At 46.0% G+C, this 27,956-nt stretch overlaps 2 protein-coding genes across 2 annotated transcripts in view; both read right to left on the bottom strand.

The window, feature by feature from the left end:
* LOC119391342 (limulus clotting factor C-like) lies at positions 1–18,415 on the bottom strand. Its single transcript, XM_037659024.2, has 9 exons — positions 18,322–18,415; positions 16,241–16,305; positions 12,568–12,716; positions 10,423–10,574; positions 7,008–7,103; positions 4,111–4,275; positions 2,590–2,802; positions 1,174–1,243; positions 1–199 (listed from the first exon to the last, which is right to left on the bottom strand). The coding sequence occupies exons 1-9, from the start codon at positions 18,413–18,415 to the stop codon at positions 1–3; spliced, it is 1,203 nt and encodes a 400-aa protein (XP_037514952.2).
* The window catches only part of LOC119391341 (calpain-B), a 23,793-nt gene continuing 12,276 nt past the window's right edge, over positions 16,440–27,956 (bottom strand). Inside the window, exons 6-12 of the mRNA XM_037659023.1 lie at positions 26,041–26,213; positions 24,075–24,252; positions 22,258–22,381; positions 20,938–21,068; positions 19,724–19,932; positions 18,322–18,451; positions 16,440–16,525 (exon numbers count right to left, since the gene is read on the bottom strand). Coding sequence (XP_037514951.1) covers positions 18,439–18,451; positions 19,724–19,932; positions 20,938–21,068; positions 22,258–22,381; positions 24,075–24,252; positions 26,041–26,213 — 828 coding nt within the window. The 3' untranslated portion in view covers positions 16,440–16,525; positions 18,322–18,438. The remainder of the gene's footprint in view (positions 16,526–18,321; positions 18,452–19,723; positions 19,933–20,937; positions 21,069–22,257; positions 22,382–24,074; positions 24,253–26,040; positions 26,214–27,956) is intronic.

The following is a 27,956-nucleotide window of genomic DNA, read 5'->3' as shown; positions in this document are numbered from 1 at the left end:
TCACCCGACGCTGTCGACGCCATTGGCCTGCGATTCACCGAAGTAGGGGAAGTTACCGCTGGCCATAATAGCCACGATTCCGCCGGCGTCGTTGAGGCGTCCCGCGTGCACAGCCGCCCGACAAAACGCCGAGAGCTGGTGGTAGACTACACTTCCGATCACCGTGCCACTCCGCGCGCAACCGGGTGGACAGTAGGCCCTGCGGAGGTAGCAATAATAAAAGGTGACTGTTCCACACCGGTAATCTTGAACAAAGCGTCCCAGAAAGTCTTGCAGCTCACAAATGAAGCCATTAATTTACCGTAATCTCTACATTTATATGTGTATACTAAATGCTAATGCAGATGTTGACATGCCAATGTGCTGAGAATATGCTACAGTTGAGCATGAAAAGCTCTTCTAGACTTCGTTGCGATGTCTATTATAACTTAGACGCTCCCGTTATGAGAAATTGGTCCACCAAGCAAGCACCAGTAACTCACCAGAAACAGTGACTTACGCATACATACGAAGACACATCCATCGTTTGCATCAGTGTCCTGCTCATCGTTAATGTACACAGATACATATAAACTCGTCAATGTACATACGTTACCTATGCTAAAGATCATGCACCGACGTGAAAAGGTAGTATCGAATGTGGTAGCGATGACAAAACAGTGCATTCGGGCGATAATGTTTTTCTTAGTGCACCACTTCTCAGGCACACTGAATTTATCAAGTTATGAATCAGGATGTTAATCAAATCGGTCGCCCGTTTCTGCATAACTCCCAGAGGCATGATATGAAGTGATTAGTCAAAAACACAGTGAAGCACAATATGACATGTCCTCGTCATGGAACATGGGCACAGCACTAATTGAGTTCGTGTTTTGCAATTATGGTTACCCGTAAAAATGCGTCCTCGTGATTGCTCACAGCGTCCCGCGCTTAAAGCAGATATGAGAACCATCGTACAACATTTGTCGAAGAGCGAAAGACAAATTAGATTACCGTATTAAAGGTCGACCCAGTGTGTGTGTGTGTGTGTGTGTGTGTGTGTGTGTGTGTGTGTGTGTGTGTGTGTGTGTGTGTGTGTGTGTGTGTGTGTGTGTGTGTGTGTGTGTGTGTGTGTGGTGTGTGTGTGTGTGTGTGTGTGTGTGTGTGTCCCTTTTTATAAAAATCATGTTTTACCTGACAGGTGCAGTGTACGATGACAGAACGTCCAGTGCTTTGGTCGTGCAGTTGACATGGTTTTCGGAGACTGGAACGAGAGCATTACGCATAGCATGCATATCAAAAGAGCACACAAGTGTTAATTAAGAAATCAAAAGACGGCACAGGAAGACAGTGTTTTTTAAGGAAAAAATCCCACCATCTCCCGCTAAAGGGGACCATGAGGCGATGCGAAGCAGTGTTTCGGCATGTAGAGCCCGCGTTTCAGAGGTGGAGTGGTGAGGGGGAAAGGGGCGAGGGTGAGTGGAGACGGGAGAGGGGAGGGGAAAGGGAGCGGTGATGTGGAGAGGGGGAGGGGAAAGGGGAGATGGAGAGGTGATGTGGAAAGGGGGATGGGAGAGGCGATGTGGAGAGGGGTAGAGGAGAGGGGTAATGAGAGGGGGTAAAGGGGGAGGAGAGATGGGAGTGGAGAGGGGAAGTGGAGAGGGTTTGCGCATGCTCAGTAAGGGTGGTCACGCCTCACACCACCACCACCACCACCGGATTGAACTCCGCTATAAGATGCTTCACATCTAAAAAAAAGCTTTGCCGAGGGCTAGCATTTGAGAAAGGACAGGTAAGGTCGTTTTTCACATTATATGTAAGCCGCGTCACTTGCAACTGATCTGACAGGCTTAGTGAAGGCAATTTTGAATGCAAAGAGATAATTTTATGGTGTCGGGATACGCAGAAAATTAGGTGGACCGGAATGTTGAATAGTAAACACAGTTTGATCAGCTCGCGCTTGAATTTATGACTTTTAAATTCTCAAAAATTCAGATTTTCGTTGTAACAATACCTACGACCTATATTCACGCTGTGTCAGGTTTACAGTAAAGTGCACACGAATCAAGGGACAAGCGTTGCTCTTATAGGGCTACTTTATAAGGATTGGTTCACTCGCAAAACCTTGCAACTTGCATGAGCGTCGGTCAGAGGATTCATTAACCACGAAACCACATTCCTTTGCTATAACACAAAATACCTATGTATTCTGCACAGTTGTTTGCTAAACGCACTTCGAGTGAAACATTATACATGTCTTAGCACGAGTTCAGCTGCTCAGTTTCACGCCACTTCGGTAGTATTTCGGTAGATCCAAGGCACAGTAACGCCACAGAGTGGACAGATTTGCCTGCATCTAGATTAATTCCTGTAGTTTAGATATGGCACCTCAAACTATCATGGTTTATAGGCCCACACAACAACGTCCCTCAAAGCACGGGAATTTTTTGGAAACAAAGAACACAGGGACTGACATAGTCAATCGGTCGCTCTCCCGTCCATCCACTCAGCAAAACGACTAATTCAATAATGGATAGTACAAATATGAATAAATGAACTTCTTTGTGTTACACACGCGGCTTGCACAGCAGACAAGAAATGGGCATGCACCTTTGAGACAAGTAGGCAGTCTAGTCGACCATGTCCCGTCGTCCCTGCACTTGACTACAGGCTCCCCGACAAGGTCGTAACGATCGTCACACGTCACCTCCACAGCACTTCCGTTGGCGTACGTGTCGTCGCCGCCCACCGCGAAGGAGACGAGCTGCTTCTTGAAGCGACCGTTAGCCACGCGGCCCAAGTCCGGACAGAAAGACAGTCGTTCTGTGGGACATGCGTGAAAAAATAATTCCGTTAATTGCAGTACTAACCGGAGGACAAGTACTACAAGATGTATGAAATGGGTTACTAAAGCTGACACAAATAATGTTCATAAAATTGCTATTTACAAGAATGCCAGGCTCACCTGTAAGCCTCTACAGTTCATACTTCGAGGAACAGCGCAAGAGACGACAAGACATACAGAAGAAGACGCACATAGCGCTGACTCTCAGCCCAGCGTGCGTCTTCTTTTGTATGTCCTGCCATTTCTTGCGTTGTTCCTCGAAGTATGTACAACCAACAAGCCCAACGGTCAACCCCCTACAGTTGTATAACGTTATGCGTCACAATAAACTGTCATCCGTACAGCGGTGCTTCCAATGTGGTCGCACAGAGTGGTGGTATCTTCACACCGTCGTCGACCGCGTGAAATGGCAGATTGGTTGCCCACGCTGTCCTCGCACGCGCTTCGTGTAGCCCACACTTGCACAGCTCTATTCGATAGCGTATCGATTGTTTATGTTGTGTCTCAGTGCTTTTCACATATATACTTCAAACACGAGTGTGCTTCGATGCATTTCTGCAATAGGTACATAACTTCATGTGTCAGAAGTTAAACAGAAGTAAGAAAGAAAGAAAGAAAGAAAGAAAGAAAGAAAGAAAGAAAGAAAGAAAGAAAGAAAGAACTGCGCGCGTTGCAATAACTACGCGGAGGCAGGCGGGCTTTTGTCATTGCAGAGAAAGAGTTCAGAGAAACTCAACAGAGGAGCTATTACCACATCACGGTTGATTTCAGGAAGCAGTTTCAAAACAGTGGCGGCGAGTCGTCTGTCTTATTGCGTTGCCTTAACGATGTTCCGCAAAAACCCAGTGCGGTGTTTTAACGCTCAATACGAGGTCGTGGACTGCAATAGCCTCTGCGGCGGCCAAGTCCTGAGAGCAGCAGAATTCAAACAGAGCCCTGCGCTTATACTTTGATGCATAACCAAGGGACACAATATGGTCCAAGGCATTACATACTTCTGCCTTACAGAGCCGTGGTGATCTATCTGCCCTGCAGTCGTCGCGGTCCATCGTTCATTCCTGTCACCATGACGAATTCATAGTGACCCATGATTTAACCTCCCGAGTCGGACATGATCGGCAATATCCAAGCGCCATGCAGCACACAAAGCGATCCAGCACCCATGCATGCAAGCACTAGCTTGTAATGTAGCACATGTGCGCGCGTCCATTTGTTTCGTCCGCGTCATCTAGACCGATCGAGTGTCCTTGCACTTGTCTCTCATGAGCGGTGATGTAATACTTTACCGCATTTAGGGCTCGGTTCGCTCCACGCTCTGTTCCCCAGGCATGTGGCGATGGTGGCACCCACCAGGTAGAAGCCGCGCTCGCAGGCGAAGTAGGCCACCGTCGGAGTCTCGGGATGGTCCATGGTCACCTGCACATTGGCGCCTATCTGAAGCGGCGTGCATCCTGCAGAGGTGGAAGAAGCCGGAGGTGGTCCGGACACGGTTAACACAACTGCACTCCAAGTGCAGTCAGGCACTCACAAAGCCACGTCATCTCGATCACCACGAAAAGGAGCCTGAAAAACTTTTCACTCATGAAATCCAGGGAGTTAAAGCAAAGAGAGCAAAGGTGCAGGCTTGTTTAACAGATGAGCATGTTTAGCATAATACAAAATGATACTAGAAAAGATGATAGGAAGAGAGAGTAAACACGATGTGCAAAGAAGGTGCCACGCAGGGGTTCATGAAGTCATTCAGGCCTATGCATTTATGCACGAGTTGCACTGGAATCTTTGAATTAAAAGTAGGTAACCTTGACACACGCATTTTTTGCTGAATTTTTTTTTTATTTTTGTGGATTTACCACTTCCAAGTTCCCTGTCTATTTAAGAAGATTTAACAAAGAATTTCTGTAGTTATCGTGACCCGTTCGAAAGTGATGACCATATTTCCAATCCCTAGACCCATCCGAAACCTAAACTGAAGGTATCCTATTCCACAGCACCTGTCAGCTCGTCATAAATGTCTCTTCGTATACATGTTACATAATGACAAGTTGCCTAAGTACGTTTTAAAGCTTGTGGGACATGATGTAGTCGATTTATTTTAAGATTTCCACAACACGGCTGCGGCACTCTGTTGTTTAAGTGGCGCGCGTTTTCCCTCCGCTGTCTGCTTTTTCTTACGCCATATCGAGCTTTTTGGACTTAGTTCTGGGCTTTCAAGGAGAAAGTCATAGCAATCCGTGAAATATGGCGAAGTATAGGACGAAAAAGAAGCGTCAACGCAAGTTACGGAATCAATATACCAAGCGTGGACCACCTGTGGAGCACGTGGATGAGAGTCAGCTGAGGACGCAAAAAGAGCTAAAAAAATATGTGCTTCATCTCGCTCAAAAGGCTATTGTGCAGCTTCAAATGAGGTCCCAAGCTATGAGCCTGTAGGATTTCAGACATATCGAATGTTTATTTATTACATGGACATTCGATTCAAATCTTTAAAGCCATTTTTCTCAAAACATAATTTTTGCATCCTGCAATTACGCGAAAAATGATAACTTTCCTTCTATTACATATCTGCACATAAAATTATGCCTGCTATTTCTTTATAGGTTGAACTGCGCACTCGAGCAAAATGACTGAGAACAAGCGGTAACTTTTTGCACTATGGCCAAATGTGCGCAAACCAAACCTGCCTAATAACAACTTTATAGGTCTGTTTATGATAACGCACCTTCGCTTAGAGATGTGGTGATCGTGGAGGTGAGATGCACAGGATAGTCCTTACTACGTACCTTCCAAGTCGCGTTTTATTCACGCCAACCATGTTGCAGTTATGACTGTTGATGCAACATGCATATTTTGACACCTTTTCATTTTTATAATTTTTATTTTTAATGTTTTTAGAAAGTTCATCATTTTAAAGTTTAAATTTACCTAAGCCCTACACGCCAATACAATAACTATTAATTTTTTTTTTCTTGGAGGTGGTGACCTACCTTAATGAAGAGGACAATGTTCAGTCACATAGGAACGGATAGTATTATCAAGCTAATCGTTTTTTATCGCAAAACCAATTATACATGCAACGGCAAACTTTTCAAGGCTAGCATCGGTCCTCCAAGTGTCAGTAAGGCGTTGCAAAATAAGTGCAGCCAGATACTACGAAGTAAAACTTCTTATGGATCAACTGAAAATCATCCTCGAAATAAACGAAGGTTATCGCTGGTTCTCCGCTCATTGCAAGTACAGCATCAAGGAGATATTGCCAGACAAGAGCAGGGTCATATAAAAAAATGGCAGATCTTCCTGATGTTGCCAGGTAGTGCGTAAAAATCGTTCGGAACACTATGGTTTTCCCGAAATATAGTGGCATCAGCCAACATTAGCCGATAGCAGTCGACATTACTCATCATTTATGAAAGGGACAATTGACAACCGCCAGTTTTTAGCACGAAGGCACAAACAAATTCACATGGAGAGAGAGAGAGAATAAGAATAAAAGAAAAGGCTAAATCCACGTGGATTTCTCAGAAAGAAAAGCTTCTAGTTGAAGAAAAACATTTTCCTGCTCAGTAGATCGAACCCGTGTCCAACGCCTACGGGATGGTCGCTCTACCAACTGTGCTAACCCGGATGCAAGCAATAAGTAACGCGTGGGCGAATATGTCAAGAAATCAAAGCACATGGACACAGAATGCTGCAAATGAGTTACACCCATCATTTGCTATGCCCACCATCAAGTCAGCACAAACGGACTAACGGGATCGTGTGCACACGGTACGCATTACCAGCTCTTGACAGCTACTTAGCGCTGCCCTGAAAGCGCGGTAGAAACATGAGGGGCTAGAACTTTTATGAGTAACAAAGAAATTGAGAGGAAGTTAGAAACCACGGAGCGTGCGGTGGAGCGGATCATTGTAGGCGTAACAGTGACAGATACGAAGACAGCCGAGTGAATAAAAAACAAACAAACAGTGGTAGGCAATATAGTATTTGACATTAAGAGAAGGACGTCTTAGACACAGTTGGATGTACAGTCGTCAAAAACTGGGCATGTAGCAACCTCGGTTAACGACAACTGCCCATATGACAGCCCAAGGAACAAACTTGGTAATAAGGAACTAAATCACTAAAGCCTGCATTGGTCTGCAATGTGTTTCAACGTAACAAAATATGTGTTGTCGTGTAAGCGAACCTGAAAAGAGCTCGCAGTGGGTGCCTCTAAAGGAGGGTGGGCAGGTGCAGGCTCCCGTCTTCGAGTGGCAGGTTCCCCCGTTCTGGCATTGGCAACCTGCAATTGTACGGAAAGTCAGCGTCAGATGGTAGCAGCTTGCATTCATGTGTATTACTTTACAGGCAAATAAATCCAGCCTTCCAGGTTATCGGGCTTTTTGCAGGGGCTTTGTTAAGCTTACGAAAAGGGTGCTGCTAATTTTAATCGTTCTTCTATTGATGTGTACGTTTGGCTGTTTTAGAAGCAATGCTAGAGAAAATAAAATGGACTCTGCATCACGCGTTAGCAATAATACCTCTAGGGGCAGAGCCAAGGGTGTCGCCGACCGCATATGTTGCCACCACATACAATTATTTGTTTTCCAATTACCCTTTCTATGAACCATATATTTCTAAATTTATCCCACCAAAGTTAATCTGTGCAAACTTTGCCGAGCACCCAACCTTTTTCGCACTCACTGGTGCTGGCGTTGTGCAGAGATCCTTAAATAGGCCTAGAGGCTTGAAAATTACCACGACGCAGCAGTGCAAGGACACACTGCTCGGCTCAGACGCGGGCTACAAGTTCAGCTTCACGCGTGGCGGGAACAGGCAGTCGCCAGAGAGCAAGGATTCTGCACAAACCAACCACCTTCGCCTCCCGCAACTGTAGAATTCACCAGCCATTAGTTTCAAGTAAAGGCTTTGTCCATCTATCTATCCATCCTTCATGGAAAGATGTTTCTTTCAGATTGCAGCTGTCTGCCCCAGTGGTACGGTGATCACGATGCTCGGCTGCTGGCCCGAAAGTCGCAGGTTCGATTCCGGCCGAGGCGGTCGCACTTTTATGGAGGCCAAAACGCTAGAAGCTCGTGTACTGCGCGATATCAAATAACACCAAATGGTCGAAGTTCCCAGAGGCCTCGAATACGGCGTTCCTCATAGTCATATCATTGGTTTGGCACTTAAAACCTCACAAATCACAGTAGAACCACGATAATACGTTTTTGAAGGGTACGTAATAAAAAAACGTAAGAGCCGGAAAACGCAAGAGCCGAGAAACAGGAAAAACGAAAAAAATATTTTGTGGTACAAAAATTTATTTCAGTGCTTACTGTTAAAAAGCCGTGCAACATTGCCTGGTGCGTTCGTTCATACCCGAGCAGCACGAAAGATTTTTTTGAGCACCTGTAGTGTCATATCCTTTAATAAATCTAGTGATACAAGGGCCGACACCTGGCAAGTGATCACTTTTGGCGATGCCTTCGCGAGATTGTCACCGGATGTCTCGACGTTTACGAGCGACAATGTAGCACTGCTGGCATAGTGTCCGACAACCGTAGCTCGTAGTAGACAGTCGAACGTCTTGCAAAAGTGTATGTGCCCCCGAAAGCGATCGTTGAAGGCAATGACCTCTGATCGATTCCTGACCCCTGATCCTAAACTTCGTTACTAGTGCACGCATTGGCGCACTCAGCCACGATCTAGTCGACCGATATAACCACGGCGATCAGAACGGCGCCATTCACAGAAATGTTCGCAACGTATGCGATTATTTTGGCGCCAGCAGTTGTAGGCGTGAAAGAACTAAGCACACGGAACACGACCAGAGAGACGAGTCCTACTGCGGAACCGCGCGAACTCCCCCGACAAATACCGATGACAATGAGTCCACGCCAGGGTTGCCGTTGGGTAGATTCGAAAAGGAGCCAGAATTCAAGCTAAAAGTAGCCAAAGTAGCCACGTCTTTTAATCTTATAGCCAAACTTGTAGCCAAATGGCAGAAAAGCGGTATTATGAAAATAGTTTTTTATCATTGAATAATATATAATACCATTTTATGTCAGCAATAAAATAGCATACGAGCACAGTTATTTTCTCCTCATGCTTGGTCTTCAAGCTGTAAGCAAGTTGCAAATAAATGAACATAATATAAGTTCCGCGCACCTGTATACATTCTATATAGAATAGATATAGTAATTGCCAGAGAGAGAGTAAGATTGGAACATTCCAGCCAACCAGTCAGTAGGAATACTAATGGTAGAAGAAGGTCGTGCTTGAAGTCGCAGACTTCAAGTACGACCAGCTTCAAGTAGTGATATCCGCTTGTAGATGACCGGTCCAGCTTCATTTTGTAGCGGATCTCTGTGTCTGTCAAGTTCACCCGAAAACACGCGCCGTGCTACAAAACTGACTCGTAGCGTCAGCATCGATGGCGGGCAGCGTGAACAGCGTGCTAGCCACGCGTATGCCAACATGCGCGCAATTTCGTCAGTTTTGATCTTAGACAAAAGGCGTACTTAATTTCATCTTTAATTTGTAAGTTATATTTCCAATTTCTTAATTTTTATTTAAGTTAATAAAACCACCGAATTCTTGGCCAATCCTCCATAGTGGGTGTGAGACACTGACTAGGCGAACAAGAACTTCATCCCTCCGTCTCGGCAGGCGCACCGCGCGTTGCGTTCAGGTGCCTCGATGAGTACCATACTCATGGCGGGGCTAGGACACGCGTATATACCGGCTGACGCGTCCGAAAAGCTTGGAAACAAAGGGTAGTCGTCAGGCTTGCTTGGTATTTTATCTGCAGACGAGAAAAAATGGCGACTGAATGCGCTAACATAGAGGTTCAAAGTAGCCAGAAAGTAGCCATGGCGCCAATCTGAAATTTTTGTCGCCAGACTGGGTCGTAAAGTAGCCAATTTGGCGCAAAGTAGCCACCAACGGCAACCCTGGTCCACGCAAACGTGCCAAGCGACAGCCGAAATAAACAACGATCTCGAAGCCCTTACTTTGGCGAGCGCTAAGAACAAGTTTAAAGCCAATTACGTCATAGACGCCATCTTTGCAACACGAATCTCGAAGGCTATGCTTTTCTTCGCAGTAAACGAAAGTACGTTATGGGCGGCGCTTGTGCTAGTGTGGCCAATCTTACGGTCAAGCCAGGCCAAGCTGTGCGAAAAGTCAGCATGGCCGCTCTCTTTCGTGGTCGCTCGGCCGGCTCGGAGCGCACTTCACGACGTGTAATACGGGAACGGTACCGCAGTTGCGACGTAACAGCGGGGTTCTACTCTTTATTATTATTATTATTATTATTATTATTATTATTATTATTATTATTATTATTATTATTATTATTATTATTATTATTATTATTATTATTATTATTGAGGTGTTCATTAGACGGCAGTCGGCGACGATGCTCAATGGCGACAGTCAAGGCAAAACACGGGCTCAGAGCGCGAGCGGGAAGAGCCAAAGAGGACGACCCACTAGAAGGCTATAGAGAGCGCAACCCCTTACTCATCTCAAAGGCTTCGCTACATAATTATTAACAGATTACAGCGGCGACAGTGAAGCACACTTGATATCTTGAACTTCAGTGTCGTGCCACTTACGTTCCTCGCACCAGTGGCCGAAACGGCCAGGAGGACACGAGGAACAGCCCTTGGCGTCGCTGTGGCAGTTCCTGAGCCTGGGGCACACTTCCTCGGGTTTTGGATTGCTGCATTGCCGGCCCTTGAACTGTAACCCGTGAAAGTGGCTGCACCTGCGTGTGGTGAATCAAGTAAGTGGTGCCCTTGCAACAGCAAATCACCAATTGCTGCGGCAGCTTTCGCTCACCGACAACGCCGATTTTCAGAGGCGTAGCCAGAAATTTTTTTCGGGGGGTGGGTGGGGGGGGGGGGGTTGAATCATACTTTATGTATGTTCGTGAGTGCGTTTGTATGTCCGCGTGTATATATACGCAAGCAAAACTGAAAAATTTCGGAAGGGATTTGAAACCCCCACACCCCTCCCCCCTGGCTACGACCCTGCCGATTTTTGGCTCACAACCAACGCCACCGACGCGGACACCGCGTTTTCTACGACACGGCTGCTTTAACACAATCGCGTCAATATTGGTCAAACTTAGAGTCGTCACCAGCCCAGAAGGGTTTCTCGAGGCTCCGGTTATTGGTAACTACTTGTGTTCGACAATGTCTCATGAGAGTTTTGCAGGGCTGGCGCTAATGTACAATTAGACAGACATAAGTATCAGAGCTTCCGACGTGATCAACTGTTTTACTCAAAGTCGTCACCATTTAGGTTGCGTGATTTAAGTTTCAAAGTTTGTTGTAATTTTTCTACAGTATGCCCAATATGAACATACATATGATCCGGACGTTAGTATTCTATTTTGTCATTTCTTGTCTTTACTAATGTACAAAGCGTAATAACATGACAGAGCCTATCAGGGTGTTGCTCTAAGTTGAGTCAACAATCAATCTTTGCTATATTTTTTTTCCTAGCGACATCGCATTTCACTAATTCTACTGCATTTCAATAAAGCCTGCTCCATAAAAGGCACTGCTCTCTGCCCTTCATGCATTCCCACCGCATGAACAAAAACTTGCAGAACGCTTCAGCTTCACATTGAAGAGTAGAACACGATAGCGTAATCGGGCCCCATGCACATCGCCTTCTCAATTGCTTTCCTGGCTTCGGTTCTCGGTGCATGCTTCAACCGTGCCGTAAGGAAACGAACGACTGAGCGAGTAACATTGGTCATTTCAAACTGTCCTAGAATGTAGATGTACATGTAGCTGTAAATCCTACAATTCTGCCTCACACCCTCCCCGGGGGATTTACCAAGCATCAGGTAGCTTAGAAAAAAATATTTAAAAGCTAGAAAAGAAAATAATTTCGCATTTTTATAACAAAAAGATTTTTTTCAGAATTATTATTTTGCAAAAGAAAAAGAGGGGTCGAATCTATTGTTACTGGTTTGGAAAAACACCCTACGCAGGCGTAATGGCGCTGCAACGTCACTTGGGGTTGTGGTGGTAGTTATCTCATTTTACCAGAAAGCAATAAACACTATATATTTGCTCCTACGATACAGACGTCCTATCAGATTAACGTCTGCAGTTACAGTGTTGGCTCCGCTTTTATAGCAGTCTAATAAACATTACATTTGCATTCCTATAATTCAGCAAGCTATATTGAAGCATTGCTCGACCCCGGAGGAATAGATTAACGAAAGTTACGTATGATATTCACATGATTACACCATAAACTGCACTTAGTTTCGATAATACTGACGTATGTACTCTAACGTGAAAGCTGACGTTACGTCGCACCATAAGTTGCCCTTTAAACGCCAGTGTTGTCGACGTGCCTGGTAAGCCCATGATGTGTAGACAGCTACTGCACTTATAAAAACACGTCGAACCACCTCGTAACGCGTGGCTCAAAGCCATAAAATACAGCATAGAAGTACTCGCTGAATGCTTCGCATGATACCGATTCCCACAACGCGTGGGATCTGCCAAATCTGTTATATCTTTTTAAACCTTTCTCTTTTCTTTTTCCTTCCTTACCTTTCTATCCCCCTTACACCTTCCCCAGTGCAGAGTAACAGAGCGAAAAATTTCATTCAGGTTAACCTCCCTGCCTTTCACTTAACCTTTATCACTCTCTCTCGGAAGACGGGTATGACACTTCACCACGACTCCTTGGGTAACCCTGCTTACAAAATTTCATCGCGTTTTGTAACTCACTGTTTGACTGTGACGTGCAGCGTGTAACCCGGCGTGCCGCATTGGCAGCTGAAGAAGGTCTTGTTGCAGAGACGAATGGTGGCTTCGGCGCGGAAGCACAGAGCTGCCAGTAAAAGCCACGAAAGCTGCACTTTCGACATGACGCGAGTCTGCAAAAAGGAGACATCGGCCAAGTATTACTTTCTCAATGACTCGCTCTCTTCCTTCACACATCCTCAAATAAGCAGTTAGCACAGCCAGATGCCTAACCATCTAACCATTCTTTAGAGTCACCTTGCACCGGCACGATGGCACTAGGACCCTTTCATTTATCGCGCAAAGCGTCACCGACTCCGGCTATTACGGGAGCGAAGAAAATTATATAACCCTCAACATGCCAGCGACCTGCGCTTCATCGCGCGTTTAAGCATTACACGAATACCCGCCGCAGTAGTCTAGTGGTTATGGTGTTTGACTGCTGACCCAAAGGTAGCGGGATCCACTCCCAACCGCGGCGGCCGCATTTCGATAGAAACAAAATGGTAGAGGCCCGTGCCCTTAAAGAGCCCAGGATGGTCGAAATTTCCGGATCCCTCCCTCCACTGCGGCCTCTTTGGGTTTTGGGATTTAAACGCCCAACGATTGTTCATATTATTTATTGCAAGGGGAGCTACGTCGGGCTCATGTTTAGCGATGATGATTGTTCTTATTTAGACCGTAAGTGCGTCCCCGTCATGCGGAGCATGCGCACTCAGACAGCTCCAGGAAATGGTAGAAGTCTTCGGTTCTGCTGAGTGAACTGAACTGTCACTATGAACGTGCATCAGGTTCCTCCAATGTTTCTTCCACCGTTCGACAGGTTTCTTCTGGCGCTACAGTAAAATACGGAAAGCTTCAGCGCAAGATACCAATAAATGGTGCATCTGCTGGGCACTAAAGTGCTGGGATGGCGCGTCATAACATCCCTTTCTTGTCGCTCATCTGCTTATGAAGAGAGCGTAGCGATGTTGCCTTGTTGGTGCATAAAGTGTCTAGTGTTGATGTTGGTGGTGGTGCATAATGTGTCTAGCGCCCATGCGTCTAGTGTCTCTTCCTATGTGTCATCTTCTACACCAGCGCTAAGAAACTGCCTTTCCATTATGAAGAGAGTGCTGGTTCAATTCGGAGCCACAACGGTTGCACTTGGGTGGGGCTAACGTAAAAAAAACGTGGCTGATCCCCTCCGTCATAGGAATCGGTATAACACGAAAGTGAAACGTGTCTTCACAGAAGTAGTGCTTACTGTGTAGTGATATATGAGAGCTTGTAGAATGTCTATACGCGTTTGACAGCTATAGCACCGTTTGACGTGGATGCACCCATGTTGACAGCATGTCTCTCTCGCGACGACTAAAGCCCATGATCATGATTAAATCACAGCATATCCACGGAGTGAATGATGATCAGTGGGCGAAGCTGCGGAGGTTCATCGGTAAACCGTGAATCTTCCGTGAATTCTGCCCAGTACATCATCACCGACGTGAGATCGGGCGCGTTTATACTAAAGGTTCGATGAGTTATGACGACTTGCAGCGCACTTTAATTTTACATGTACGCTGTGAATTTTCATTGTTTAGAAAACCATTGCTTAGAAAACATCTGGCGTCTTTCGTTAAGCAGCTGGCGTCTTTTCGTTTTGCTTTAGAAACATCTGGCGTTCTTTCGTTTTGCTTTTACAAAACATCTGGCGTCTTTTGTTGGTTTATTTCATCAATCAACGGCGTTTTGAACAAAATTTTTATTGTTTAATCACGCACAGGAGAAATCTCACCAGGCACTACCTTGGAGGTAAAGAATGGCTGCCAATGGGAATGAGAGACAGAAGAAGTCGGCTTTTAGCTAACGCTGCGAATTTTTTATTGTTCAACAATGCACAGGAAAAATCTCCCACCGGCACCACCTTGCAGGTCAAAGCGTAAGACTGGTTACATACTACGCTACGAGGGACGAACGGGTGCCGCTATAAGGAGCTTCGCCCCTAAAACCGTTGTGGTAGCTGACGGTGTGAACATATATTTGGACACAGCGAATCGTGAATCCCTCGTAAGGATATCAACAAGCTCATAATCAACACTGGTACCCGGTATGCACTTCTTCAAAGCGTCGTCAATTGAGGAAAGAAACGGCACGGTGTGCGCTTTCTAGTAATGGGTAGCCGACGCCTGTGCTCATGCATACATAACACACACTGTGCTTCAGTAACACGGGAGGTAGAGGTTCGTAGCCTGAGCAGCAAACGCGTGCGTCCCGCTGGTTTCTGTCTCGCAGGCGCTCCTCTCGGTCCACCAAGGCACGACATTCACCCGTCGAAATCGCGTCCTTTCTGCAACGCGTATTGCAGCAGTTTTGTTAGTCGGTGCTCTCGCAATTGAAGCAGTCAACGCACGCTCACACGAAGCCAAAGGCAAAGAATGTAACTGCGTCAAGTGTGCCTCGGCGACGCCAGCGCGGCCAGTCTACCTCTCTGGTATCGAGACGCTTTAACCGTGGCCTCCGATATCGCGTGCAATCTCGGAGTAAGCGCTAGTAAGTGTCTATCGTAAAGCATTACTTCTTTTCACATCTCACAGACGGCGGCACCGCCCCGCTCCGCCCGCCGCAAAAGAGAATCTGTGAAAGATATAAGGCGCGTTCGCGCCGTGTCTTGCATCTCCCGAGTTAGCTTAGTTGGTAGGGCGTCGGGCGCTTGCCGTCGCGACCGCAACGTCGTGGGTTCGATTCCCAGCGGGGTATCTTTTTCTTGTTTTTTTTCTTTCTCACCCGTTGGCGTCCACTTTATCAACGTCATATCCGTGACTGATGTACTTGGTGGACCCCGGCTCAAAACACTTTCGTGTTAAAAACAACAACAAAAACGCCCGTGTTCTTAGATTCAGGTGCACGTCAAAGAACACCGAGCGGTCCGAAAATCTGGAATTACAGAAGCAAAGAAAATATGACAAGAAGGGAGTATTCATCAGACGAGCAGTCCGCATAGTTATATGAAGAACCGGTCTCTAACGTTTGTTTCTACCAGGATGTAAGAATGTTTCAGGAATGTATTGGTGATTCGTCTCTTTTATAATTGTTGAGGTATTTATTAAGCAGTCAGTTGTTTAATCGCCCTGCTTTGTCGTTTTTTTTTTTAGAAACTCACACTCGTCACTTAGTTCATTATAAGGTGCTCCAAAGCTCAAATCGTGTCACGGGGAGCAACTTGCTGGTTCGCACAATATTGCATACCTGGCTAAATACATCACTCAGCGAAAGCTACCACAGCGGAAACAAAACAAAAAAAAACTGAAAGGACAAATTTTGCATTGCATTTCTGTTCCCGCCGAATTCGCGTCTTCAACACCTAACATTTTAGATCATGGACTCATTAGCTGCGTAGACCACCAGTCGAATGTCCATTACACACAGTTAGCTTTTTAGTGATTGCTAAGCAGAAAGAAACCCACGTAGTCTGATATCTCGCAACACGCTAATATGGCCGGCTCTTTCTAGCAGTAGCATCCGTAACATCGAAGCACACTTTCTTTCTACAAAACACAGAGTAAATTTTTCGCATATGTGACTCAAAACATCCCCTCTGCGAAAAAAAAAAGTACCACACACAATGTCCTACGTAAAACGCGACTCGGCAATACTGCGACGGTACGAGGGATCGACTTGCCTTGAAAAGAGCGCTGACGCTGGACAGAATCACAGTAAAGTGTGATCGTGTCGTGAGAAAGACCTCTGCGAAGATACCGGACTTCGCATCTTATGTAGGGGGAGCCGGACGACGAGACATCGGCACCTTCCTTTGCGATGGCGCGATGAAGTCCGTCTAATCAATGCCTGTTTTTTTGTTTGTTTGTTTGTTTTTTCGAGATTCGCACGCAAACGTCCCACCACGACGGACGTTTGCGAGAGCCAGGGGAAAGGTGAGCTTTCCCGCGCGTTGCTTACGAGCGCGCTGCAAAGAGAAAGAAAGGACGGAACAAATGAGAGGTAGAACTTCCTCGTCTATGAGATTTAAAACTTCCTTAGCGTACTGCGCTGAGCAGGAGGGGGCAATACCGTGTGGGCTGTTTACTCAAGGCTTCTTTTACTATGCACGTTTCCGTACGCAACGCGGGGTTGAAAGGCCTCAAAGCCTTCGTCGCGCATCCTTCTTTCTGTGATATCGAAAGCGCGACGCGAAAACGAACACCGGCGCCATCAGCGCGCAAGCGCCACAGGGCTCTGTTCCGCCGCTTGCCGACTGGCGGGTGCGTTTCAGCACTGTAGGTTTAGGAGCGGCTCCGGAAAGCGACCTGGTGCGGAACGTGAGAATTGTGCCTCTTTTCAAATGTATACAAGCTTCCGTGACATCACTGATTGGATCGGGATGAATTTATGAAGCACTCGTTACAGAGCAGCATCACGTTTTCTCTTGGTTTTGTTTTCTTTTTTGTGAGAGAATTATGTATATATGTCAAAGGCGTCATCTGAATGGAACGACTTCCCGGCTTCTTTTGCCAACAACCCAGACCATTCACCTTTTCAAGCTGCCTTGCGTAACATTGTATAACGCGCGTGTTTTAACCAGTCCTCTCTGTAACGGCGTTCAGAGTTAACAGTATTTTAAATAAATAAATAAATAAATAAATAAATAAATAAATAAATAAATAAATAAATAAATAAATAAATAAATTTGTCTGAAATATGTTCAAACAATATGTGTTATTATCTAATTGCGCGATACATTTAGTGGTCGAGAGGGAGAAAACATGCGTGGAGTAAAAATAAATATTTAACACGTGAAAAAATAAGAAAAGTTTGGTTTTTGACGTACAGGCCACGCGAAATAGCATGATGCAAGAGAAGTAAGCTTTAGTTTTATTACTTTGCACAACACTAAATAAGCAGGCGACACAGGAAAACCGTAAGATTATTATATCGATGCGCCACGGCTCTCAAACTGGTGCACAGAGCTTCCCTATCGCCAGATGGATCACAGTTGCCTCACGTAGCCACTCTTTGGTAAGGCACACACGACACAAGAGCGAAAGGTGCATCATTAATGCCGCCTTGTAGAGAGACCAATAACGTGCGCAACATGACTTATCCGCATCGGAGAGTATCTACCCATAGCTTACCAAATCTGCCGAAACATTAAATTACATATTTTGTAAAGACTACGATCTCGGAGCGGTGCAGTTTTTAGCGCTTAATAATGGATTTATATAGAGACGTTCCAAAATCCTAGACCTCGCTGCTAAATAACCAGCCCTCTGATTTTGGCGAAACATTTAAAGAAGGATATTCCCTGCATGCCTGGGTCCTGCAGTGGAAGTGAAAATAGGTTGTTAATTATGAAATGACGACGACTATAATTTGGTAAGTTATTACCACTTTCATTCCGCTGAGAAGTGCAACCAGAGTTTTCAAGCATTGTACTGCTAAACTACATTGAATACTTCTTTATCTTCAGTGTCCAACCAACGTGCTAAGTGAACTGCGTAGCGAGCAGTATAAGAAAATTGGTTTCTTTATGCTGCTCGCTGACTCGAACAAACAGATGACATTGTTCAAAATCAATCACTCTCATTCTCCCAACGAAGTTGGCTTTGATTTTCGTTTGCAATTAAGAAGCGCAGCCCGCAAATGCAGAAACCTAATAATCATTTCCGTGAGTGCATAGGCTGCATGCTTTCAGTCACTGCGACGCAGTACACGATTATAACTTTTGCATACAAGCGATTTATGGTAATTGTTATCGATACTCACTTTTGAGCGCAATCTCTTGGTTGTGTGGCAGCGTGCTCTTTTCAATAGGCGCAGGTCTCTCGAGCGCCTTGTTCTTCAGGAGATCAATCCTCATTGGATGAGCTTTCTTCGTTCTGTTCAGTGAAGCTCCCTTCGAGAAAAAAAATAATATCAGAGTATAACAACAGGGACACGTAAGCGCCTAATTCTCAAGCACGAGCCTTCGCGCAGTACGACGTTATGGGAGACGTGAATTGTATAAGCAATGCTATCAGCGACATCTTACTGTTTGTTCTGCGAGATATAGGCCAGACAGCCTCTTCGCGTTACCTCTTATTTTCGAATAAATATAACAAAAGACCGCACGTGAACGTATAGGTCACTGCCGACACTATGTCATAAGTTTTGCGCATTCTGTAGTCAGTCGCTTACATGGACATGACAAGCAGCGCGGTATACCACATATAAGTTTGCGGGCTATCTGAAACACCTTATCTCTGGGGTCAGGCCCTCTGGGCGAGGATTGCAAAAATAGTGTAGTATCAAAGGAAATAATTGTGAAATTCCGCTTCGCACTTAGGTGCGTGACACGGTGCAGAATCTTAGCCCTAGGAAACTTAGAACGGTGAAGGTAATTGTGTGCGCCTACCTCGGCGAAACTTTGCAGCGAGACAGATACAACAGGTGGTCCTCTTAAACTTTCACGACGTAACCTCAGCACTTGAATCTGAGTGATGTCGCGGACTTAAAAGTCAAGTTGTTTTTTTTTTGTGTGTGTGTGTGTGTGTGTTTTCGCCACAGTGGCTTAATACTGTTAAATCAATTTTTACCGAATAAAGAATCGTTCAGGTCCTGGAAGGTGCTGTCAAATCCACCAGGCAACGGCGAGTTGGGCGCGAGAACATTAAGCTGGAACTGTCTTATGCCTTCCTGAGCTTTTCCTTTTTTTTTCTTTTTTTTCTTTTTTTTCGCTTACCACTCCACTTATTCAGGCAAGAGTGATGTTTTTGGCGTTATGAAAGTGTAATTTGCTAATCTGAGAAAGATCGCGTTTTCTATCACGCGTCTTTAAAGTCCCTGAGTCTACAACGCGCCCCGTGGCTTTGGTTACTTTGACAAACGGTTTTATGCACATCTTCAATAAAATAGAATGCCTTGCTGGGTGATTTGGTGCATTGTCTGAAAACAAAAGCAGAGCGCAAATAAGACGGCACACAAGAGACAAGAAGACGGGACGGGCGCTCGACGCCCCGAAGAGCGCCCGTCCCGTCTTCTTGTCTTTTTTGCCCCGTCTTTTTTGCGCTCTGCTTTTATTTTCGATAAAATGCACTGGACGAGGTTCCTGCCGACAGTCAAATGCGGGTAGTTCCTTCCGAGTGATCTACGAATCAGTGCTCACAAATTAACGCGACAGGGTGTTCACCTCAGGTGGAAGGGGCTGCTGGCGTACACTCGTATCATGAACGCCCCGGGGCAGCGTGGGTCGAAGGTGGCCGGTATAATGACGTAGTGACCCGGTCGCAGCTCGAAGCGACCGAACACCTCGCGGTAGTTGATGTACGCCCCGGAGTTGGCCACGTCCGGCGTACGAGCGAAGTGATCCAGAGAAAGACGGCGGAATTGGTCCGTCGCCTGCGTGCGGAAAGCAATAGCGTTATCAATATTTACAGATCCCAGGTCAGTGCACTATTTCTGCAGCTAACAGGAACCCCATGCTGCAAATATCCTGCGTTATTGAATTTCATTTTGCTCACTCGATATCTCACTTGGCAGCACTTGCAATGCACCTGTATACGTACTATAGTCGGGTACAATTTGAGAAGTCCGTAGCATTTCTTCTTCAAAGACGTATGCACACAAGTCTGCACCAATAGGAGCGCGCTCCAGACTGACGTCATGAGCCGGAGGGCGGTGACCTTGCCTTCGGAAAACATTGCCGAGTGCATGAGAAGGACTATTTTTTTTTATCGGAGGCGATCGACGGCCGTGCTTCGGTAATCTGGGTGACACCTCTCCGGATTTCCTAAGTTGTATCCGAGTGTAGATACAATTAAACAACGCCAGAAACAGCATCTAAAACAGGTTTTGTTAACGCATCCTGTGTTTTGTAGCACTCTCAAGATATGGAATGTAATATGACGTGAAAATTAACATAAATGAGAGCCATAAAAATAAGCTCGCTAAAATGAGTGTATTTAGCCAAGAATTTGATGCAAACTCTCCGAAAAAATATAACAGTTGCTGACCAAGTTGAAACAAGACTGCTATCTTGGGACCCATCTAGAGAATTTCCTTGCTTGCCAGAGTTTTCCTGTGGCATCCCAATAAGGAATTCATTCTAAATCTAAAATGTCATTGACCTTTTGCTTTTTTTCAGTGATCAGAAGCCTTCGCCATTCTTTGCTTTCATTATTATCAGTGTATCTCTCAACACGTAAGAGACCTACAAAGCTAAAAAATGACTGCTTGTACTCACTTCTTTCTCATGAGCAATTTAAAAACTTTTAAAAACTGTTCTGATCATAAATTCTTTAAATAAATTAATGCGAGGCATATTCTTGCGTCGCATGAAATGAGTTCGCCTGTGAGAAGAAAATAGGAGGACTGGCTCCTTTAACGCCGGATCAGTTCACTTACTTGATAGATGACGAATCCTATCTGATGCATGCGCAGGCGGTTCCGTGTGATGAACGCATTGTGGGGTGGATGCACCTGCATTAGTGCCACCACGACGCTCGCCGTGGTGTCATCGGCCGCTGGTGCATTGCCTGCACCCACGAAAGAACGGCAATGCTAAACGTGCGCCCACAAGAAGTCCCATGTACCACGAGTAATCTTCAGTGAAACCAACTGCGAAACTACCAACATGTCCCTGGGTTCCGAGACCTGTTGGTAACTTGCAGGTGACACCAAAGGCGCACCTTCCAGACATGCCGGTGCTACAGCAAGGAAGCTACAATGACGCCAACGCCGCATATTTGTTGCTGCTTCATTGCCAGAATAACGCAACCCGAACGTTATGGCATCTGTGACAGAACAGTGCCAGATACCACGTGCGATATACTGATAATATTAACGTGACGTCATGAAGACTCAGTTTCAAACTACGCGAATACCGCTTGAATGACCGCCTAAATGACGTCAGTACAAGCTATTTATAATGTATACAGGGACTGGCGACTAGTCTTCAGGTATATCTACTGCGTTGTCACTTGTGTACACGTAAAATAGTTATAACGTGTAGCTTTTCATCCCGACATAAAGATCTCGGCATCGTAAGCAAAGCCAAATAGGCAGTAATAAAGAGTCACTTTGTTTGCAAACTACCACCCAGCTTTCCTGTTAGTTGGCGGTCGGTATCTCACGTGATATGACGCAGAAAACCAGCTTATGGAGAACAAAAATTAGCCACAATTTCATGCCAGTGAGTCAATTAACCTGAATCTGTGTCAAACATCTAATATCTACCAAAAACCTGTGAATTCCACGTTGGCTCGTAGTAACCTACATAACGAGAGATATTTTATTATAAAATGCCATGATCTCAAAAATATATTTTGATTTTTCAAGATTTCTTATATTTGGCCCCGCCTTGCGGCGCTCTTATACTTTGTGCCAGGTACAGATGCTTTCTTTCCTGTGAAATGGACGCATCGTACTTGTGAGCACCGTTCAAGATACCGAGATACCTGAGGCTGACTGCACGGGCATGAAACGCTAAACTTGTCTTCTGCACGTTTTGTTCTCACGTATATCACACTAGCGAGGTAACCTATTTATAGTGTAGCTTCCTATTGATCAAACATTTTGAGCGATAACGTCTCGTTTTTTTCTTTTTTTTTTCGTTGTCTTTTCACAAGGTCTGCTTATTAGTAGTTATGTTGAAGACAGACTTACATCCCTATAAATGTAATTTTCATGTCACTGCATTTAACAAATCGAAAAAAATTCGCTCACCTTGGTCACCTGGTGCGGGCCTTATAGACAACAGGTACTGCGGATTAGTGCTGAACGAGCCTAGGTTGTTTCTTGATCCACCCGAGTTGACGCCGTCGACCCACACGCCGCGGATTGCACGCACCTGAAAAAGGCATCCAAAAAGAACAAGCCCGTTGAGTTCTGGCGTTCACACAAGATACTGCAGTTTTCGAGGTAGAGTCCACGCTCAGGCTGATGCCCGTCTAAATAGTATCAGCACACGGTCGTTTCTGCATGTGCTCTAGAGAAAGAGAGAAATAGAAAGATATGAAGAGGACTGCCGGGAGGTTAACCACATATTACCTTCCGGTTTGCTACTCTGCACAGGGGTGGGGAAATAAAGGCAAGAAAGAGGGTACAGAGAGAGAGAAAAAAGGAAAAGAAAACAGAAAAAAGCGCGTGCGCACACACACGCACGCACACGCACATACACACACACAGAAAAAGAGAACACACACAGCAAGGTCGTTCTCAATGCAGTCGTCAAGAACGGCCAGTCGATCGCAAGAAGCAAAGTATAGCGCTTGCAGGGCCCTCTTTTGCGACGTTGTGTCCTGTCATATCGTAGAGCTCTTTTTTTCCGAGTTAATTCGACGGTCATCCAACTTGTTGAGTACGTTGGAAAGGAATAGTCGCTGTGCACTGTACTGTGGGCCATCGGGAAATATATATCCAACTGTTTCTTCAATGCCGCAGTGGTCACAGGCTGCGGTGTCGGCCATGCCAATGTGGAACGCATAGGCGTTGGTAAACGCAACGCCCAGCCATAGTCTACACAAAAGGGTAGCATCTACACGGCGAAACCTCGATGGGACTGCAATACTTAAGGTTGGGTCCAATGAATTAAATTCGGCATGGAAGTGCGCCTCATTGCACTGCGAGGTGGTGCAAGCGGAGCTTCCATGCAGCATCAGTCCTGGAAAGCGGTAGGGTAGTGCGTCTTCTTCTGTATGAGCGGACGGGCAGGTTTATCGGCCCGTTTCTTGCCGATAATTCCACAGTGATTTAGTATTCATTGAAAAGGGACTTATGTCACTTCTCAGTTAAGTACTGTATTACCTCTGCAGTCTCTAGTACCAGCTGTTCGTGCGATCAGCGGCGTATGGCTTACAGTAGAGACTGCCGTGCCGCCTTACAGTCGCAGAAAAGAAGTCCACTTGTGTGTCGGTTGGTTGATGACGAATTGTAACACGGTATGAATGGTTGCCAGTTGTGCTGCCGTCGATGTTGTTGCGTGAGATTTCTTGAATTTAGTGATCGTAACCAATCTTGGTATCACGACTGCTCCGGTTGAGGACAGTCTTGAAAAGCGGGAAGAAGGCTCGTCGTCACTCGTCAGTCGAGTTTTAAAGATGTCTCTGTAATCACCTTGCTCACTGTAGAGTTGCGCTCAATACGACTTTCAACACGGGAGCGCGTGGCCTCACGGGTTTAAAGATTGCGCATGGCTTCAACTTGCTTCATGTCTGTAACTAAATATTTTTCTTTTTCGGGAACATCCTCCAGTGAGAGCACAGCGTTTAGATGTCGAATTAAGGGCTAGTGGAAGGAATGCGCAATCCTTAAACTCGTGAGGTCCCGCGCTCCCGTGTTCCAAGTCATATTGAGCGGGACTGTACATATCTGTAAATACAGTTGTTTTTGACAGCGCAAGCGTACTGAATGTCGGGCCCTTCACTCTGAGGTCTCGCAACCCTTCGTGGGAGCTTCGGCGTCAACGCACCCGGTCCCCCAGTCTCAACACTACGAACTTGAGTTGCACACAAAGCCAACATATATAGCCATGGGCAGTGTACCTCTCCTGGCTTCTCGGGAATGCCATCACCGTCGAAATCCGGCCCCAGAGTGCAGATGGAAACTTCCTCGAACTCGCGGCAGAAGTCCTCGTACTTCATCCAGAACTCGCCATCGCCGTGCTGGCGCCACTCCATCTGCTTCTTCGTCTCGACGTCCACCAGGGACCACTGGGGATCCCTGTACAGAAGGAGTCGTTCACGGCCTATAGTTGGCACTCACTACACCAGATAATTTTCACTAAAAAGACACATGCCCGTCTCGTTGTGTTTGTGTTTGTTTCCTGCGTTGCGTGTCTCTTCAGCGACTGTCACACAGATCATAGGCGTGCGCACAGGGGGGGCAGGGGGGGGGGGCAACCCCCCCTATTCACCTAAGAGGGGGGACGCAAAGTCAGCCCCATACATTGCCATAATAGGGAGAGGGGCGCTGCGACACGGGGGGGGGGGGCGCAATCTCAGCGCCGTCCACCATTGGCATAATTGGGAGGGGGGCGCTGCGACGAACCTTCGCCCCCCCCCCCCCCTGAAGGGGACCCCTGCGCACGCCTATGATACAGATACGCGCAGGTACGCGCTTAACAGGTGCGCGCAAGGCGGGAAGTGGATTGCACTGAAACGATGTGGTTGCCGTAACTTTAGTCTCGGCCGTAAATGATCCTGTGGGCTCACTGACATTCAACGACGATGGGATTCTGGGGTCAGCAATAATTCGATAGACATACGTCAAATTGCGAACTCATGTTTTGACCCACCGTGGTAACTTAGAGGTTATGGCTTTGCACAACTAACCACGATGGTGCGGGTTCTATTGAAAGCCGCGGCGACCGCATTTTGATGAGTACGAAATGAACCAGTGCGCCTGTTGGCACTTGTATTTAGGTGCGTTGCGAAAAACTCTTAAAGTTACCGGAACGCATTCACTGGGGCACGCCACATAATCTTATCGTTATTTAGGTATGTAAAACTGCAGCATTCAAGTCATGCTTTGTATGGATTAGATATACATGTAGAGCATGATATACATACAAACACTCTTATCTTTACAAAACTGTGCACAAGTTAATCACTATTCCGTCGTCACTATCCTTCCATCACAAACCCGTTGCATCCAATCTTCGATCGAAAGCTCCAAGCGAGGTTCAGGCCTCGCGAATACGCGCTGCGCTTTTCTTCTCTCAGAACCCCCTTATCCTGACCAAACTATGAATAAGCGGAGTTTCCACTTTTACACTTCGGAAGATGCGGTACGTCCATCGAAGAATACCAAAAGGCGCAAAACTTTTCGCTTTCCCAACGAGCTTGTAACAAGTGCGACATTTCTATTCTCCCGTTGTGCTGTGGTCCCAAAGCGGTGACAGGGTGAGCTTATCTCGAAGTATTAGTAGATACGCGAAATGCTCGTCTTAATATTGGTCTAACTTAATTTGCATAGAATCAGGTAAGAATGTGATGATGATAGCTGATTTTCTTTCTCTATTTTTGGCGCAAGGGCCACTGTGGCCAAAGAGCGCCAAACCTAAGCTCACTGGTCGACTCATATAATAGCCGTTCACAAGCTGGGGGATACAGCACCAACAGTGGTGTATAGGGCCTAAAATTAGCTTCGAGTAATGGATATAGGTAAACACAGTTCTAAAATATAAAGGCAAAATGCACGGCCATTACAAATTCACGCCGCCTCAGCAACAGTCCTAAAAGTAAAAATAAAGTGAGAATGTTAGGAAAAGAGGGAGAGTGCAGGCGAGGGCAACGCAAGAAAAAACAGAGAAAGAAATAAGGACAGAAAGAAAGGGCGTTATTATTATGGTTGCTCTTGGTTTCGGGCAGGAAATAAAAAAAAATACATGACAGGTGCAATTCGAAATGGTCGGGAAGCGTCAGCAATCTGCCATGGGCTTCATTAGGGCCACGGTAATGATGACGTGTGCAGTTTATGTCAGACTTAATTGCGCTGGCTTGCGCGTACGCATCGCTCCAGTCGCCGGTCCACTCGATGCCGTTCCCCCAGGGGTTTCGCACGCGCAGCAGGCAGGCGTCGTGGCCGTTGCTCAGCGCCACCCGACGCACGGCGCTCACCGTGTACGCGTGGCCCGACACCAGGCCATTGGGGTCGGCCGTTGTGGCCAGCCACCAGTCACCCTGCAAAGTTGGGCGCTGTTAACTATCAGCACAGAAGCGTGCCCTCTTCTTGGGACGTTAAAAAAAAGCGTGCCGCTTCAAAGCGATTGCAAAACTAAACTAAAAGCGGAACTAAAACCCTCAAAGCTTCAGCGAGGCAGCCGCCGTGGTTGTAATTGAACGACTGCCTTATTCGGACAGAAGAAATAACGCGTGAACGAAATTTCTTGGCGATGCCCACCGTATCAAAAAACTCACAGTCCCCTACGAATTCGCCTAAGACGACTCGAAGGCGAAATCCTCCTTCTTTTTCATCTGAGTCGATGTAGAGGTCCTCGCCCCCTCCCCCCCCCCTCCTCCATTTTTCCGAAAGTTTTCCGCTCCTAATGTGGTTTTGCCTGCCTCCAGGTTCAAAGGCATTGCAAGATTTCTGTACCTGACTTGGTTTTTCACAGCCTCCGTGATCGGCCCTCCTTTGACCAAGTGACGACGTCGTGTGATGGCGTCATGTTATGATGTCATCAGGATGTCCTGATGTGACATAATGATGACGTCACAAATTATGGCAATCTGTGACGTCATGATGATGTCACATTGTGGCGACATCACGTGATGATGATTTTTTTGCATCACTCGTGTTCACGCCGCCGACGCCGTAGGTCAATTTTCGAGTTTGATAAGAGATATTAGGCTTTCGCCTAATTACAATAATTGGTCAGGTTTTACGTGCCAAAACCACGATATGATTGTTAGGCACGCCGCAGTGAAGGCTTCTCCGAAAGCTTGCTAGGCCGCCGATTCTTCATTGCTTCGTCAAAGGAGGCCCGATCACAGAGGCATTGCAATGTCAGGTACAGAGAGCCCGCAATGCCTCCGACCCTTCGATCGGTTCGGAGGCATTGCGAGTTTTCTGTACCTGACCTGTTTTCACACTGCCTCCGTGATTGCCCTTCCTCTGACCAAGCGACGATGTCATGTGATGACGTCACATATTTAGGCAATCTGTGACGTCGTTTGACGTCATATAGTGACATCGTAATGTGATGATAACATTTTGCACTAGTCATGTTGACGCCGACGGTTAGTTTTGGCGATTGATGAAGCATCTAAGTATTTTGCCCAGAAGCTTTCAGTACACTGAAAAATGGCAAAAATTCCTGGTTAAGATTGCTATGCATCAGCGTTGCCAGTTCTCATTTTCGCTGAGTCGCTTGTAGAATTCTCAAGTCGGTTGTCGCATTTTCTTGCCCTACTTGCATTTTTTTAAACAAATACAGTTATTTTAGTGGTCATCACGTTCATCAATAGCGCGTTTGCCGTTCACTAATAGCTCGTTTGTCGATGACCTTGAGCAGTTGAGTATTGAAGTGAAACAAGCATACGTTGGGAGGATCAACAAGTAACGTTAATCATGGAATGACAAACGTGTATTCAACCGAATGTAGACTACTCTGGAGACAATGTTAAAAAGTAAATATGTGCTTTCGTTCATAGTTGCGGATATTCTCGCTGTACGAAATAATTAGTGATTTTTCATTATAATAAAAAATATTTTCAACAATGGGAAAATTAATTAAATTTCCGCTTTTTTGGCTTCTTTTGTGACGATTATTTGGTTGTTAGGTTGGTAGCATCTGGCAACACTGTTATGCATGCTGAGCTAAATTTAAGGAGACATTACATGACTGATAACTGCTTAAAAAAGCGTTTCTGGTGCACATTTTGCGGTGGCAATGTACCCGCGACTTTACGGGCAGTTCATGA

Source organism: Rhipicephalus sanguineus, chromosome 4 (genome assembly GCF_013339695.2).
Source record: "Rhipicephalus sanguineus isolate Rsan-2018 chromosome 4, BIME_Rsan_1.4, whole genome shotgun sequence".
NCBI classification, from domain to species: domain Eukaryota; kingdom Metazoa; phylum Arthropoda; class Arachnida; order Ixodida; family Ixodidae; genus Rhipicephalus; species Rhipicephalus sanguineus.
The sequence above is the reverse complement of the archived record's forward strand: the minus strand, read 5'-3'. Positions and strand labels throughout refer to the sequence as shown.